This window comes from Haliotis rubra, unplaced genomic scaffold (assembly GCF_003918875.1).
Source record: "Haliotis rubra isolate DU_JTF1 unplaced genomic scaffold, ASM391887v1 Scf613, whole genome shotgun sequence".
Taxonomy (NCBI): Eukaryota; Metazoa; Mollusca; class Gastropoda; order Lepetellida; family Haliotidae; genus Haliotis; species Haliotis rubra.
Window position 1 is genome coordinate 127156 of NW_025767317.1, and position 18281 is coordinate 145436.

An 18281-nucleotide genomic window follows, 5' to 3' on the forward strand; every position below is an offset into this window, starting at 1 on the left:
TTTCATATCTTAGAAGAAGGGTTTGTCTTACTTGCCACCATCAAATCATGGATTTCGAGCGTTCAAGGTCATAACATAGGAAGTGCAGTTGCCAGGACATGGCGTCCATGACACGTGAGCCAGGGAAGTGTTCTGACACCTTGTTTATATAAACAAACCACACGTGTTGCCTGGGATGTTAGTATTATTGTGAAACCAGGATGAACTACTTGTAACACCCAATCCCGTTCACTTGCGTAAACCACTTTCTATCTGTGCTGCATGTGTTCTTTACGTTGGGTTATCATACTCCGTTGGGGGGAGAAACACAGTAATGAGACACGCCATGCAACCTCGTTACATCATCAAACTTGTTAAGATAAACGAGCGTGAAGGAAAGACATGATGACGCGCATACTACAGCCTGTTTCATTTATTAAACGTTGCTGCTATTCCGTTCCTTGCGTCAGCTAATGTGAGATATAAAACGCCACAGGCACTGAAAGAGCAGTGTTGAGTATCTGTCCATATAGATTTCATTCAGCGAAGAGGGTTAAGTAATAGTGAAACAAATATGAATGATGCACTGAAAATCATTAGTGACGCTTGGTGTTCGTAGAAAGTGTAAGCATGTCCTGCTCAACCCACACAATCTGCAGTGCACAGTAATTTAAGTGTTTGTTGCTTAACGGCGTTCAGCAGTACTGCCATACAGAGGCTGCTTGTAAACAATGGAGCTTTGACCAGATCAGGGGACAGTTGAACAGACAGACCCTTACTAATGGGTTGTAATCTATCATACCAAGGAAATTATACTTGCTTACGCATTCTTTTGTCGTGTATTGCTATCGAAGCATTACATGGAACCTGTTTTTGTGATCCCATGCGGGTACTCGAAGCTAAATGTCCTGGTATAGTTCCCTGGAAGTGATGTGGCCTGACATGACCTGGCGTGGCGTGATATGGCCTGACGTGGCGTGATGTGGCTTGACATGGCCTGACGTGAGCTGATATGGCCTGACGTGGCGTGATATGGCTTTACATGACCTGACATGACCTGACGTGAGCTGATATGGCCTGACCTTGCGTGATATGGCTTAACATGACCTGACGTGGCGTGACATGGCTTGACATGAACTGACATGACCTGACGTGGCGTGATATGGCTTGACATGAACTGACATGACCTAACGTGGCGTGATATGGCTTGACATGAACTGACATGACCTGGCGTGGCGTGATATGACTTGACATGACCTGACATGACCTAACGTGGCATGATATGGTTTGACATGAACTGACATGACCTGACGTGGCGTGACATGGCTTGACATGACCTGACGTGGCGTGATATGGCCTGACGTGGCGTGACATGGCTTGACATGACTGACGTGGCGTGATATGGCCTGACATGGCCTGACGTGGCGTGATATGGCTTGGCATGACCTGACGTGGCGTGATATGGCCTGACATGGCGTGACATGGCCTGACATGGCCTGACGTGGCGTGATGTGGCCTGACATGGCCTGACGTGGCGTGATATGGCCTGACATGGCCTGACGTGGCGTGATATGGCCTGACATGGCCTGACGTGGCGTGATATGGCTTGAATGCTGCAGTACAATGTGTTCTGTACACGGACTTAATGATGCCCCAGGAAGGCATACAGCAGCTTTCAAGGCAGTACACGTGCTGTGTCCGCGGTCAGAAGACGTACTCCCGGAATTTGTAGTATTTCTGACATCACTGAGTTCATGCACTGGGGTCCATGTGGAACCCTCATCATGTCAATCTCGCCCTCCCGTAAATATACCCCAAAAAGATTTATACTTCTCATGCAGAGACACATGGGCTCCACAGGCAAACTCAGCTGTGATGCTATAAAGTCATGGTTGCTAAAGACTGATACTATTTCTTTGAGTGGCATTTTAGAGGTTGGGAAGTGCAATACCGACAAGTTTGTGGATAACAACTTCTTTTACTTTGTGAGTGGCCATAAATTTGTCAGTATTGATAATTATGATGCACTGGACCAAACAGCTGTAGAGGTTCGCCATGCTTCTTCTGAATGCGTATCGGTCTTTACAGAAAGTCATATAGAATGTGTTTCCTACTTCCTTGCTGGGAACTATAAATAATCAAATATTTCACCTTAATTTATGTAAATAACACAAAAGAAAGTGACATTTTGTTTTGAAATTTAATTTAAATTTTAAAATACCAAAGCCTATAGTTTACGGCTTCAGCCCAGTATTGATTAAAATCTATCAGAAAGTAGAAGAAGCTATTCCTGGAAAGAGGGAAGAGTTTCGTGTTTCCAACAATGTCACAAGATGATAAATATAAACATTATCGCTGTTGTTCTGATCATTCATTTTATGTCATGCACCCTGTAAAGGACATGCTAGGGATGACTTTAACATTAGTGCAGCACATTTAAACCAACATAAACCGTTCGCCTGTACCTACCCCTGATGATGGTTCTCTGTTCAGGTCCATGGGGCAGAGAACCGTGAAGACCTTCTTGGTGGAGTAGTCGTTCTTCCATGGTTTCTCCATTGTCACCTTGATCCAGTACCGGAGGTAGCCGTGCTGACCTTCAAATGAACTGGGTAGATTGGCCGGTAGCTCAAACTGAAAGGGGTACGTGTACTGACCAGGGGCCAGGATCCTCTTTTCGTCATTGTTACCAGACCCTGAAAACAATGATAAAGCAATATGGTCATGTCGTTAGAACCAAAGGCCCAAGGACCAAAGGGCACCAATTTAGATAGTCACCAAGATAAAAAAAAATATATGGCAGTAACGTCCGCCTTAGAGGTACGATCTCATCTGGAGGGCCTGTGGACTAGTCACAAGCGCTTTATTCGTACCTGAGTGTGTTGTGTGTGTGTGTGCGTGCAATCGTGCGTGCGTGTGTATTTTCCAGGTCATCCACCATGTACAGTACACACGTGTTGTAGCAAAACCGGAAGACAAACTGCTATTCTCTTACATTTTCGGACACAAATCATCAATGAAAATGAAACAAAGTACACCTAGGCAGCACCCACGGAAGTTGGACGTTCCTTAACACAAACCTATCTGACTTTATATGTTGATTAAAAAAGAGAAATACGTGTTCTGTTCCACAGTAAATGAAAATAAAAGCCTTGACGTACTCAGCATATCATAAATCACGTAGAACTACGGCACGATAAAGCACAGATCAGTGTGTGACTGTCCGTACTTCCCCAGCCTCTCCATGTGTTCGCTTCGCACACAACGTTCCTGGGATTTTTAAATCTGATAAACGTGATCTTGGGTCATCCTCGACTGCTGATCACGGATGCAGATTATGCAGAGAGTATGTTTACTGCTGAAGTGGACAAGTTGTGTGCATGGAAATCGGAAAAGCGGATTAAAAAATTGCCAATATTCTGTACGACTTCGGTATGACTCATGATTTTTATATGTTAAGCGAGTGTGATTGTCCTGCGCCAGCTACACATGATGTAGATCAGAGATCCCAGCTTGCCCCAGAAACAAACTGATAAAAGAGCAAGAAAAGAACAGTTTACTCAATACAAATGGCTCCAACTAACCTTAAATTATGCCTGTTATATCCCTCAAACCCTTATTCATATACCAAATAACAGTAATCATTACCGCTGCGGGGTAAAATCAAAGTCATTATTCCCTAAACTATACACGACTCCGTTATGGCATACTGTAAAACATGGAGTGGAGTCTTGGAGTGGAGGGTTGGAGTGGAGTCTTGGAGTGGAGTCTGGAGTCTGGAGTATATGTGCACTTGCCACTTCAGTAAATACTGATTACTGTTTAGAAATATACCATTAATGGCTCTTCCTAGTTGTCATTTATACCTTTTGAATCACCGGTTTAAAAAAGTACTGCAAATTCATATACATGCTGAAATACCTATTTTTTTTTTTTACAAATATAATGTAACTATATATTATATTTGTAGTTTATACAGGATATTGCCACTGTTCCTTCATTGACTGCTATGCAATAAATATGTTATCTAATTCATCTTAGATATTAGTCTTTCTTGCCTTACAGATTTGGAAATTGTCATTGTTCATATCTATACATAGAGATGCAAATCCTAAAGATAATCCAACACATTTACAGTCCAGATAGTTATGTTTTATTTCTGAAATTTGATATTTATGAGGAAAGTTAATACAAGTATATAAATCATGAATGGGTAGATGGTTTTGTCTTTGTAATTGTGCTATTTGTTATGTAAAACATAAAACCAAACAACAATACTGTATTCACGTTTATATTTTGCTGATGGGACTCCTGATGTCATTTCAAATCTTTTCAGTTCAAAATATGTTACATGTGACATATTTATAAAACAAACTATCTAAACGATGAACGATATATCCTGCCATACTGAAATTTGTGCTGAATCCCTGGGATGGCTGTCAAAGTGTCATGGGTTGAGGACTGGTCATTCATTCTTGGAACAGGGTTTGCCTGGAACTTTATCAAGGCATTGACATTGTAGATGTTTATCAGAACTAAACATCCTGTGGTTGGAAAACAGTAATTCCTCGAAATATTTCATTAATTTCTTTAAAAAGAAATATTGTCAACAAATAACAATGAATACAATGTCTACAATACTTTAACTGGAAAATATATTTGCACTTTCAAGGAGAAGACAGTTTATGTTGGAAAGATTCTTGGCTATACAAGGATTCCTATTGCAGTATTACTATATTTACTACCATAAAGGGTGTTTCCACCAGTTTATCCAAGTGATAATTGAAACATTGGTGGAAACTTTCCATCTATACAAATTTGGTCTGTATACTGAAGAAGAGGCAAAAGAATTCAGTCCCACACAGAAATTTGGCAACTACCTAAAATGGCGAAGATTGTCACAAATTCAAACTCGCTGCAATTATGCTTTCATTTGTAGACAGCAACGTAATCAAGAGTGTGAAAATGTTTACATGGCAATCCTCAGTAGCACTGGTTTAGCTTTCTGCCATTCTGAGGGCAGATCGTATCAGTGATGTGTTGCCTGTTATCTGTCACATTCCAATGGACTGCCCATACATAACCTTACAGAAAGTTAAGATTTTCGAAGGCACAGAGAACTGATGAAACTCACTAACAATCAGCTTGCAAAATATTCAACTGTATTTATTTTTGCTTTTTGTTTGTAAGTTCAAGGATGTAAAAAGATAACTATTTTTATTAAAAAACACAAGACAATTATGACATTGCAACAGTTACGTTTGCCATCACTGACAAAAAAAATCCTGTTCCTGAATAATATAGTGCTATGTATCTTATGTTATCAATTTCTTTGTTATGTAATATGTCTTAGCATAGACCGTATTTCTGTACCTTTCCCTTACAACGGCTTCCTCTACACAAATGTGCATTTGCATGTGTCAATGTTATGTATGTCCTTCATTGGACAATAAATAATGCCATTATTAGTATTTGGTGTATAGGTTGTAAATCATTTCCATCCATACATTCATCTGTTATAGCGCCTAATTCAGGACAGCCATCGTTCAAATATTCCTAAAGATAAAAAAACTATGTAGCGAAACCATGTGAAACTTAATTGCAATTATTTAATCTGCATACTTAATCATTATCACTACCGCACTGTTCATCGTTTTCTTGTCAGCAACCCTGTACCACTTTGTCACTTTCATTAATATGACATTTAGAACCTTAACTGGTCATCCCCCTTGGCCGCGTCTGCCATCACATCCACTGTTACAAAGAAGTGCTATTGTTTCTCTATCTGTCCACTGTTGTGTGCTCGCCTGTCCATTGTTGTCAAAAACTGTATATATATCCTCACATCCATATTGTCAAGGAGTCCGGTATTCCGACTGTCTGTTGGGACGACCACGAGCAGGATAATCCCTCGTAGGAAGGGCATAGTGTAAAGTATGGAATGGATTTTGGAATGGAGTTTGGATTGGAATGATGGAATGGAATTTGGAATGGGAATAAATGGAATATACTCATCTTGTACTAAACAAACCAAGTGTTGTGCCTACCTTCAAACATAAATTAAATTGACAGTTTGTAAACAGTTCGGGGTCGCTTTCCCTCCTGCTCCCAATTTCTTGCACCCCTCCCCCCTCCGGATGTAAGATAAGGCTAGTGGCAGACAGAGGTGTGGCAATAGCCTGTCTCACAGTCCCTTAATCATTTTATTTTCCATTTACCACTGCTAATAATTTGCATTATGAGATGACTGGAATATTATCTACTAGCTGTGTAAGTCGATATAGTAGTACCTTGGTAAATATAGTCATCTGCATCTATGTCTATGGACACAATAGTTGAGTGAACAACTTGTTCTTATTTTGTATATAATCAAGTAATTGTGATTTTAAGTGACAGTTACAGAGACTATGATAATATAGACATTATAGATTGCTTTTTATGATAATAAACAAGATTAATGTCAAAATTAGTTCTAATATATATGTTATTTTCCTTCACATGGTGTTCTGTTGTGCTTCATAAAAATATCATGAGACTATTGTGTTGAATAATCCGTTTCCTCCTCCATATATGTCTAATCATGCCACAACACAGGTGCCTGCCACCATACAGGCATGCAGTTAGCCTTGCTTCAAAGACATACATAATAATAATTGCAGGGATATATATTAGTAATTCTGTCCCCATAATAAGCAAGTCTAGATACGTAGACAGCACGTGCCATCGGCCTTTCTTCGATACATCTTGTTCTTATTATCTACATAACCTAGAAAATAGTATTTGAACTCAAAACTTATTCCCCCAGAATCATGTGCCTTTGAGTGTGTGGTGGATGGGTCATGGCTGGAGAGAGAAGCTGACATCCACGTCCCTTTGCTTAGTGATATATATATCAGTGATCAGCTGTTTATAAACTGTCTGAGCATATTAGAGCGGAGACTTGTTTATAAATAGCAAATTTGTGTCACTCCAAATTCCATTCCACTGTTCCATTCCAAATTCCATTCCAAAATCCATTCCATACTTTACACTATGGTATTGAGCCGGAACTCCACTAACCTCATTCATGTATACTATTACTAATGTTTGTCCTGGCTTGTGCAACCAACTAAAGTAGTTTGAACTCAACCTATGCTTCGTCTTTGTCACCTTATTGTACGTATAATTCCAAGCTAGTTCCCCTGTCGATCATATCTACGCGTTGACACATCCATCCTCCCGATCTATTCATACACATTTTTCTTGATGTCAACAAAGCCCCAGAAGACCCCACTCCAAGACTCCACACGTTTTACAGTATGCCCTCCGTTATACGTAATGTATGTATGAGGAAAATTGACAATATATTAGGACTTTCTTTAACAGGAAATATACCAGCACTATAATAGACGCAATATGTCAGAGTGCGGGTGACGTATCAGAGGCCGGTTATGAGTGCATTGTGTAGTTAAGGACCAAGGCCGATCATCTCTTACATATAACATGGCTGTTTTAGAGCCATTATTTCCTCATGGTGAGGATTTCCTCGGGGTTTGTCTTGGCCAGATCGTGGTTTGTCTTGATTGTTTAGTCTGTTGTGATACAATTGGAACACAAACGCGGCTTAAAAAAATTTACACCTAAGAGTGAACAATAACGTAATGTGAAATATCGGTGAAGGCTGGAGACAATGAAGCAATAACTACGCAATGCAGATGGGCCGGGCCGGGGAGGGTGCTTGACTAGACTGGGAGTGCTAGGTTCGGCTCCACTAGAATATCAGATATGACTGAATGTATATTTTCGCCGATTTATCGCACTTTCCTGACAAACCTGACAAACGGCAAATATGTGTTTTGTGTATCACTGGCGTCCTTGTTGTCCAGAAAACTGGTGTAATCAGAAGGAGCACTGTAAATGTAGTAAAGTGAACATGCGGAGCTTCACACAAGTATCCTTAGTATCTTGTTTACGCACATTAGGAGCATTCTACTGTAGGAAACTCTCTTAGCTTTATGTAGACGGGCAACTATGCCAGACGTAATAGAGACAGAACAATGCCGCGTGATAATCATCGAGTTGGGATATGCCGTCATTAGTTACTGCATACAACCACGGTGGCAGTAGTCGATGCTGGCGCATTGCTAGGATTCATAACACGTCGGGATGTAGTCCGGAAAGTCCTCGTTACATACAGCCTACACTAGACTAACAACTAGTTACTGAAATGAACATATTTACAGTTCATAGTAAAACAAATAAAATATAATGAAAAGGAGCCCTGACACTTTCTTCATTTTCAGAAGCTGTGGAAATCTAGACTTGCCACATTTTCTAGACTTGCGTGGGCTTTCTTGGATATATTTGCTTCAGGGTCTGAGTGACAGACTAAGCCTACACCAAACCACACCACCCGCGCCTCCACTCTAGCAGTATGTCACATAGTCACTGAACCACATTATTTTCACTACTGCCTGCAATACTAAATGAAGCAAGTCTAGATTTCCCCAGGTTCTGAATTTCCCATCTGACTTGGTCTCCTTTTCAATTTAAATGGGTTTATTTGTTACTATCAAAATAAAATACGTGTATATTCATAGACTAAGCGTTAGTCCAGCACGCTATGTGTTTAAGGAGTGAGGCAGAGGTAGTGGCTCTGTGGGTAAAGTGTTCGCTCGCAAAGTAAAAATACCAAGAGGTCGATTCTCTACATGAGTATAATGTGTGAAGCCTCTCTTGTCCGAATAACGAGTTACGGTTATTACTGACTTTAATCAGTGACATTTGAGTTCGTTAAACTATAACTAGTAACCCCTTTGAGTCCAGTAATACCGTAGTCTACTGTAGATCATATCAAAAAGTGGAGTGTGAAACCTGAACCAAATTTGCTACCGAGTCAAATCCCACTTAAAGTGCACATCATATGCACACTGAAGTATCGTTGTATTTTCTGTTGAAATATGATGAGCGGATTGTCGGGTTTTACATTTATTGCGATGGCGACGGAAATAAAGGGCGGCCATATTTACGCTAAGCTGCCTGGATATGAGACCAACTCGTGCAATAAGATGACATAAATAAATATGAAGTGAGAGAATTAATTTTACGCGCTGCATCAAATCAATAAAGTCGTGATATGACCACCACTCTCCCCAAGACCATGCCTCGTTACCACATATGTCGTAAATGATATATTTAATCAGATTCGTTATCTATAGTCTAAATAATTACTGCAAGTGTTACCACTCCACATTAAGGGGACCACCCCGTGTGTCTACTCCTGACGTCTGACTGCACCTTCAGTTGTCTCGCCGAACCACGCCACTCAACCGCTGACCTTTCACCCTGACATTTCCATATCCATGGCAACCGGAAACAAATCATACACACTGTAAATCTGAATGACCTTGCCAAGTCCTCCCATCAGGTGGCTTTGATCAAAGAAAGAGATTTTAGTGATAATATAGCGAACACAACGCCCCCCTTCGCCGGTTCCCCCAACTGCGACAAGTACCCACTGGGTCATAATGTCGTAAAGCATCGCACCAAGGCAAATGAAGTTTTAATCTAATTACCTCCTAGCAAATGGAGTGTGCCATGGAATCAGGTGGTAAATTTAACATGAGACAGTAAATACGACACATGCTAGACCCTAGGCATTGAAAACGAGGCGACGAGTGCTCTGGGAAAACGGGTCGGCGTGTCCTTGTACATAATTATAGGAATCGTGTAATCAGTGTGTTATTCAGAATGTAGCTGTCTGATCATATTCTTTTGAGAATAGCAAATAATTAAGGATAGCAGCATTATATTTATTGACATTTGAACTGAGTGAGTGACTGAGTTTAGTTTTACGCCGCACTCAGCAATATTCCAGCTATATGGCGGCAGTCTGTAAATAATCAAGTCTCAACCAGACAATCCAGTGATCAACAGCATGGGCATCGATCTACGCAATTGGGTGTCAACAAGTCAGCGAGTCTGACCACCCGATCCCGATAGTCGCCTCTTACGACAAGCATGGGTTACTGAAGATCAATTCGAACCCTGATCTTCACGGGTGGACGTTTGAAGTGAGCTCGGTTGACGTACATGACTGCAGATCTGCGTGTATTCCACCATCACAATGCGTGTCGGGGGAGAGTCCAGACTGGTATTCCACCATCACAATGCGTGTCGGGGGAGAGTCCAGACTGGTATTCCACCATCACAATGCGTGTCGGGGAAAGTCCAGACTGGTATTCCGATAATAGACCTTTACTCATTCCACGGTCAGAACCATGGCGCAAGATTCACAATCGGGGTGAATATGAGGTTCGAATCCACGAACAGCAAACCCTAATATAGCAAAGGGACATGATCCTGGCCAACTTCAGCGTTAGAGACCCCTGGCATCTCACGGTAATCTTCCCATCATGCACAGGGAATTCTGGTTAGGGGTGCGTCCCATTAATCGTTGTTGCCAGTAGGAAGTGGATCAGTTTGACTTGACTGATTGTGTGCACCATACCCTTACGACCTGTAACGTTGCTTACAATATCAATCATTGGTTTGTCTGGTTCAGAGTCGAGCACAATTTTCATTTGAAACCTCAACATTTATATAACGATTTGTAAAACCAAATGTAAAACTATTTCATGGTCAGTGCCGATAAATCATGCCAATGTAAAATGGAAAGAAATATATATTATACATATCATTTTCACTTCACCCAGGAACTCCAAAATTGACGTGTTTCAAAGGAGGTCAGTATGCAAATCATATGTGTGAACATTTTGTCACAGCTCTGAGAAATGACCCTCCACAATTCCCCCTTGAATCTGGAGTCCCAGATGGTGTATGTAATACTATGTATATGACGGTTTTGTATAACTGTGCTATCTTGTCTCACAATTACAGGCCAATGTTCGTTAGTACCTTCCAAATTTACCATTTCACAGTGCGTTAATTAACCTAGATCAAACCCTACGGGTAAAGTTGGGAAACACTTAATTGGAGAAAACAATCAAATGCTGAGACGTCTAGGGAGCTGTCGGGGAGAGGGATGAAGGATGTGTCTATTTCTGTTGCCGAGGGACTGGGCGGTAATACTGAGTGCAGAAGGTGTTGATGCGCGGCTTGAAATAACCAGTCTGTTTCTAACGTGGGTCTGAATGATAGGTCTAATATATGTCACGTGTAAACTGGGCGATTAATGTCGACGGAGGTGTTGACACGATAAGTAATGAGTGGTCTTAAGGGGAAACTAATTGATAGAAGAATTCCAAGAATTGCTTTGTTGGAATTCAACGCACCCCAAAAGAGAGAATGAATAAAGATGTGCATATCACCCAGCAGTATTGTAGCTGCATGGGTTATCTGTTGTTTAACGCCGCACTCAGAGATTATTCAAGCTATATGATGGCGGGCTCTTAATCGAATCTGGACCAGACAATCTAGTGACTGAAATCATGAGCATCGATCTACGCAGCTGGGATACGATGGGCTTGAGCACCAGATCGCGTTATAGCTGTAATACGTATAGAGTATATAGTCTTGTCTGGGCCAAAGACACCAATGGTTACAGCATAAGCAACGTCCGCCGCACCGGGTCACGACATGCCACACTAACGCATTGTCTTTGAGCCACCCAATCACCAGCTGATTGTATAGCGTAAGAATATAGTCTACATGTTAATGGCTTTGTTGAGGTCACAGAATTAGATATTACGTCGACGCCGTACATGCATTTATCCATCACATAACTACATGTATATTAAATGAGACGTTTAAATGAGCAGAGATCTACTTCTGAAACGACGTGTCAGTTTAATCTGAGTTGATTAAAAAAATATGATAAATGTACCACTTTGCTCCCTGTATATCAAAGGACAAGAGGCGGCGAGATTGGTCTGAGGTCTAACCACACCCTGCTTCTTTCCCCCATCGACACACACACACACACACACACACACACACACACACACACACACCATTTGAAACAATGGTGCTGAAACTGGGTTACCGGATTAATGCCCAGTCCTTGAGTAATGTTCAACTTCTGTGCACAAACAGAACAGTGTCTCTTCATCATCACACTGGTGAGACTATAGATGCAAGTAACCATATCTCAACGCGGAGTAATATCGGGATATACGCCTGGGCTACTAGATTTTCGAAGATCTCTTAGCGCTAAGATAGTCGTAAGTTAATGTTAATGTATGGCACTTACGACTATCTTAGCGCTAAGAGAGCTTCGAAAATCTAGGCCCTGAACTCCACTTAATTTTGATTAATTATGGTGCCCCTAACTCCAGTGTCATTTCTTCCTTTCTCCGGACACATTCCTCCGGCCCCTCCCCTGTAACGAATTACCAGTCCTTTGCCATGTTGTGAAACTCATATCATAATGACACAACCCAATGTTGTTAAAAGCGATATTTTGAGAATGTCTGAGACTGTTGTTGGTTAAAAGATAAAAGGGTCTAATATTGCTGTGTGTTTGGCATGGCCTGGTGTCTATCTTTAACCCAACTGTTTAGAATGGGAAACAGGTGAAAGCAGACACAACTTTAAAGGCCAAAAAACACCGTTATACCTCCCTAGCAGAGAGCCTCGAGGCACACGTGTTACAAATACAGATCAAGGCGGAGATTCCCCATGTCACAGAGTTGGCCAAGCCATGCAACACTGTGTATACAATGTCCCTGCACACGTTCACAGCCCTACACTGATACAGTGCAAGGGGGCTGACATTTGTGTAGGAGGAATTACTAGGTATATGGTGTCGTACGGCTTTTATAGAATGGGAAGCGGATCATAGTACAATGCATGGGGTTTGTGATCCTGGGGCACGGCGTTAGTGGTCCCTCCCGGCTCCCCTTACCAGTGTGATGCTTCACAGATGTGGCTGGCTAGAAAAACTCGAGATGTAGGTGAATTGCTACCCTTTGTACATATGGATAAATAACCACCGAATTACCCTAATGTCAATTTCTATAAGGGGAAATCCGGTAATATGCCAATGTCGAGAGGCTCATGACTATATTATTGAATATATACCTAACCACAGCAATATCTGATGAAAAGCAACTGTTTGATGATAGTGGGGAGGGATGAATAGGAACTGTGATGCTAGTAGATCTTCCCCCTCCACTAAGATGTAAATCATCTGTCTGAGGAAAAAACCCAACAACATTTATTTTGTCTTTCGGCGAACACGGCTTCTCATGTATTGAATGAATTCCGGGTGCTCCCTGCTGAGATGCTCGGTAATAAGGACACCCCTCACACCCCACTCTAAGCCCATCCCAGGCCAGCCACACGCACATCAACAAAGATTTTTAAACAGTTAGTTTCGTAAAGTTCTCCAATTATTCCAAATTAATCATATCTTGCCCTATATATTTCGGTTACAGTTATTTACGATTCAGGAGCTATCTTTATTGCTTGACAGTAAATTCTAACCGTTTTTCTCGCTGCTTTCACAGATTCAGAGATTGAGCAGCTGCGGATGAAGTAGGGGTCGTCTCAAACCGAGAAACATTCAAAGTATGTAACCACTCGGAACCATGTTGTGTAAGTTGAGTGAGTGAGTGAGGAGTGAGTTGGGTTAAACGCCACTGTGAACATTTTTATGATGTATGAATTGAGTGAGTGAGTGAGTATGGTTTTACGCCGCTTTTAGCAATATTCCAGCAATATCACGGCTGGGGACACCAGAAATGGGCTTCACACATTGTGCCTATGTGGGGAATCGAACCCGGGTCTTCGGGGTGACGAGCGAACGTCTTATGATGTATGAAGGACAAAAGCCCGCAGTCACAAAGCTCTAAGGCGTACCACGGGTTTGTTCTGACATACCAAATATCACCGGATCCTGGTATGGTTTATAAACGGGAACCCAATGGATAACATTGCGGCGCCGCTTGAGTGAGTGAGTCAGTCAATATGGTTTTACTCCGCTTTTAGAAATATTCCAGCACACCAGAAATGGGCTTCACACATTTGTACCCTTGTGGGGAATCGAACCCGGGTCTTTGGCGTGACGGGCGAACTATTTAACCTCTAGGCTGCTTGAAGTACCAGTTGATGTAATGAGATAAATATGGGTTGGTGATGACACAAAACTCCTTTCCACCGACATTTTATGCTATCACATCCCTATATATAGATTATGGGAGGCGAATTTGTAAACAAAGTACAACTCCTTACCAACGGGCGGAATAAACGAGACAAACGTGTTTACTGTGTTTACATTTGTCAGTTTTATGCAGTTCCAATTCTTGAGCAAAGATTGAAGTTTGGAGAACTGGATCTGAATCACCACCATGAAATACTCGTCAGTGAGGAACTACCATCATGAGACTTTTTATATATACAATCTTGTAAATACATGGGCATGGACGCCACCGTCAATTTCGAATTCTGATAATGCATTATGGCGAAATCACATTTAAGATTTAGGGATATTTAATGTTAAAACGTGATGGTTTGGAGATTAGATTAAATCAAAGTATTTTACATTAAACGTTTCCTCGATCACACTAGCGAGACTCCAGTATCAATCAAAATTCAAATAATGTTTTTTATGACTTTTGATACAGCCCCGCAGAGACATATTTTCTCTTCTCTTCTCTTGGTTTCTACATAGATACACAGGCGTAAAGTGATATTGCCCTATCTTTCAACATAACAGACATAGTTATTTCAGACAGAAAGATGAAAACAAAATACATCCCCTCCCGAGAGTTCTATCTGTACATTAGCAAAGAGCTTTAGAAATTAAATTGCGACCGGGTAGGGAATTCGAGTGCCAAATTCATCATATCAACGAGATCCAGTAAACTGTGGTATCCTTTAAATTATTAAGCTTTATCAAGCTTAATTTCTTGATGATATTGGTTTCATGCCGAGAGACCGATGCGCGTAATGGGCCAACACGTTCGATGGGTCTTTATTAAGTCTTCATGATGCTAAATATAGAGAACTCGGACAGTTAGCAGAGTGGCTAATGAACAGGTTGGTCTAAGTAGATGGTTTGAAGTGAGAAGTCTGTGAAACGAGCAGTTAAATACACGGTTGAAATTGATTTTCTCATTTCCATTTACTGAAATAGATTTTAGGGACATTGCGTGGACACCTATCAAGGACATTTGCAACTCTGTTGACAGCTTTTAGATACCATACGTTGTTGCATCTCTGTTTTAGATTTTAGGGACAGTAAATTGTTTCAACTTATCTTTTGAGGTAACTGCACCATGTACGGATACAGTTATGTGGTCACCTCGTCGACTTTTTTAACGGACATTACATTGTTGCAACTCCGTTGACAGATTTTAGGGACATCTTTAGTGGTAAATGTGCTACTTCCACACCGATGACAGTTTTGCCGTTCAATCGACAGCTTTGTACGTAGCCTTGCTCAAAAGCTGTACTAAAGGATACCAGGGTGTATGGTTATTCTATTCTTTGTAACAGGCAAATCTAGACAAACGGACAGTCTAAGGACGCCAGTATTTTATAGGGACAACTTGTTCCTAATATGTGTATAGTCTCATAGACTTGTGCAGGTTTACTTTAAAGAACATTGCGCTGTTGCACATTCATCGACAGCTATTGCGACACCGGACTAACAGTTAAATAACATTCCGGAGCCCTGGTTTTATCTTTCTTAACAATTGTTAGGAACTCTTCGATGTCCGAATCGGGACAGTGAGTACGTACACCTCGGTTGCTCTTCCTGTAGCGATGTGTGCATATTTTGTGATGCTTTTACTGAGATCTGGTGCTGTTTTAGGTACAGAAAAACAAACAAACATCAACATCGAAAAGAGGAATGCTGTAACACAATAACTTGTCTTACAGTTCTTGAACCAGGCTCTTTGGGTCTCTTTTTAATTTATATTATCTGTTTCTGTCAAAATTACATTTTCAGAGACTTGGTGTTAGTCGTCCCAATAGTGTATGTTACTAGTTGTGTGGACGGGAGGGGCGGTGGGGTAGCCTGGTGGTTAAAGCGTTCACTCGTCACGTCAAATACCTGGGCTCAATTCCTCACATGGGTACAGAGTGCGAACCCATTGCTTTTATCTCTTGCCGTGATGTTGCCGGAATATTACCGAAGCCTCACTCACCCACCTGTGGACGGGTCAAGCCTATACGAGCGAGTCAACTTGCCCCATCCTACAAGGATTCACCTCTCTGGAAGGGCCAACGTACGCCTAGGGGCGCAAGGACAGATTCAGACAAAGCTACTTACCCCTAGGTATAAGAGGATGTGACACGTCGAAATATTCCTCCTTGGCTGCGTGGTGACGGATTTCCCGGAAACGACTCTCACCTGGCCCCCTCATCAGCTGTTCCGTCCAGTGCACGAACGCCCGACCCCGAAACGTGATCCGGATGCCTGTGAACAGAACGGGGAGTTAGTGAGTGAAATTTGTTCGAAGCCTTGACATGGTGACATCAGGATGAAAGCCACGAGTGACACAAGATATATGATTTCATAGCTTTGTCGACCAACTATCACATGTGAGACTTCTTCGACGAAGGGCTAATTTGGACCTTAGCACTAAGGCACTTCAAACATGACAAAAGTGATGGTGGTGGTGATGATGATGATTGATGATGATGATGATGATGATGATGATAACGATGATGAAGAGGAGGAGGATCGTTTTGAAGTAATATCTCTTCCCTCGTCCTGTGATCTAATTTATACTCTAAACACGTCTTTCGTATTAGCAAATGTAGTAATGAAATATAATTTAGCAAAACATTAAACGCCCTAATTTCTAATAGGTCATTGTAACAAAGTCCAAATCTATTATATGCTGTGACTTACGATTATTCTCACATCTGACAGTTATTGCGTTAAGATTTTTTATTACAGATATTATCCAATCCTCTTCACTAGCATTCTCTTCCCACAGAAGTTACTTGTCATATCTTCCCACAGAAGTTACTTGTCATATCTTCCCACAGAAGTTACTTGTCATATCTTCCTACGAAAGAACGTCGCTGATTGCACAACTAAATCTGATTGCAACCAATCACGAATCCTGAACACCCGCACCATGAAAGGGCCGTATTAGAACAGAGGTTCGTAGGAAGATATGACAAGTAACCTCTGTGGGAAGAGAATGCTTTACTAGTACCTTTTCACACTCCTCTATAACCTACTATATTGTCGGAGTGAAGCGAACGTTCTGCAGTACATAGGTCTTACCATTCCCAGGTTCAATGTAATGTATTCCCACAAGAGAGGGGACAAAGGATCCCTTCACAGTGGGCAACTTGAATCACGACACTAAGTTTGTATTTATCACACGCTGGGACCTTAAATCAGATTATGTGATTCAATCTCCCACACGACCACGGGGTCAACAGAGCATTGTGTAAATCCGGTAGATAATATATAAGGTGTTAATGACATTACAGATCGCGCCTTCCTCTGTGAAGATTCTCCGCGTTATCCACGTCCGTCATCTGGGACATTTATTGCAGCTAGTAGTCACAGTGGCATCTGTGAGGTTGGCATTGTGAGATAGGGTAACATACTTAGTACACACACAATCAAATTGTCCATCCCTTGAAGTTAAGGGTTAGGCCAGATCGAGACAGAATTGCCTCAGTTAAAGATATAGATATAGCAAAATTCTTCTATTTAATTTTCGAATAAATGACCCTTGAAACATGGTTGTATGGACACAGGATGTAGACATAATAAGACAGTCTGTCTGCAAACACCCACTCCAGCTTAGATTTATTAATTTATTATAAACATTAAGACATCTACAGTAGTGAGATTGTTTCGTGTATTGTTTGTGAGAAATGATGTACGGGATCAAACTGAAAGTGTTTCACGGATGTATAATCATACTACAGAGAACGTATCCAATGAAAACCTAACTAGTACAGTATCCCATGAAACCTCAGACAGTGCCGTTCTTGGAGGAAGCATCCCATGAAACCCCAGACAGTGCCGCTCTCGGAGGAAGTATCCAATTAAACCCCAGACAGTACCGTTCTTTGAGGAAGTATCCAATTAAACCCCAGACAGTGCCGTTCTTGGAGGAAGTATCCCATGAAACCCCAGACACTACCGTTCTTGGAGAAAGTATCCAATTAAACCCCAGACATTACCGTTCTTTGAGGAAGTATCCAAATAAACAACAGACAGTGCCGTTCTTGGAGGAAGTATCCCATGACACCCCAGACAGTACTGTTCTTGGAGGATGTATCCAATTAAACCCCATACAGTACCGTTCTTTGAGGAAGTATCCCATGAAACCCCAGACAGTACTGTTCTTTGAGGAAGTATCCAAATAAACCCCAGACAG

General features: G+C 41.4%; 1 protein-coding gene across 1 annotated transcript in view; it reads right to left on the reverse strand.

Annotated features, from left to right (window-relative positions):
• The window catches only part of LOC124255933 (arrestin domain-containing protein 3-like), a 49835-nt gene that overhangs the window by 16763 nt on the left and 14791 nt on the right, over positions 1-18281 (reverse strand). Inside the window, exons 2-3 of the mRNA XM_046689880.1 lie at positions 16199-16345; positions 2445-2675 (exon numbers count right to left, since the gene is read on the reverse strand). Of these exons, the coding sequence (XP_046545836.1) occupies positions 2445-2675; positions 16199-16345 (378 nt within the window). The remainder of the gene's footprint in view (positions 1-2444; positions 2676-16198; positions 16346-18281) is intronic.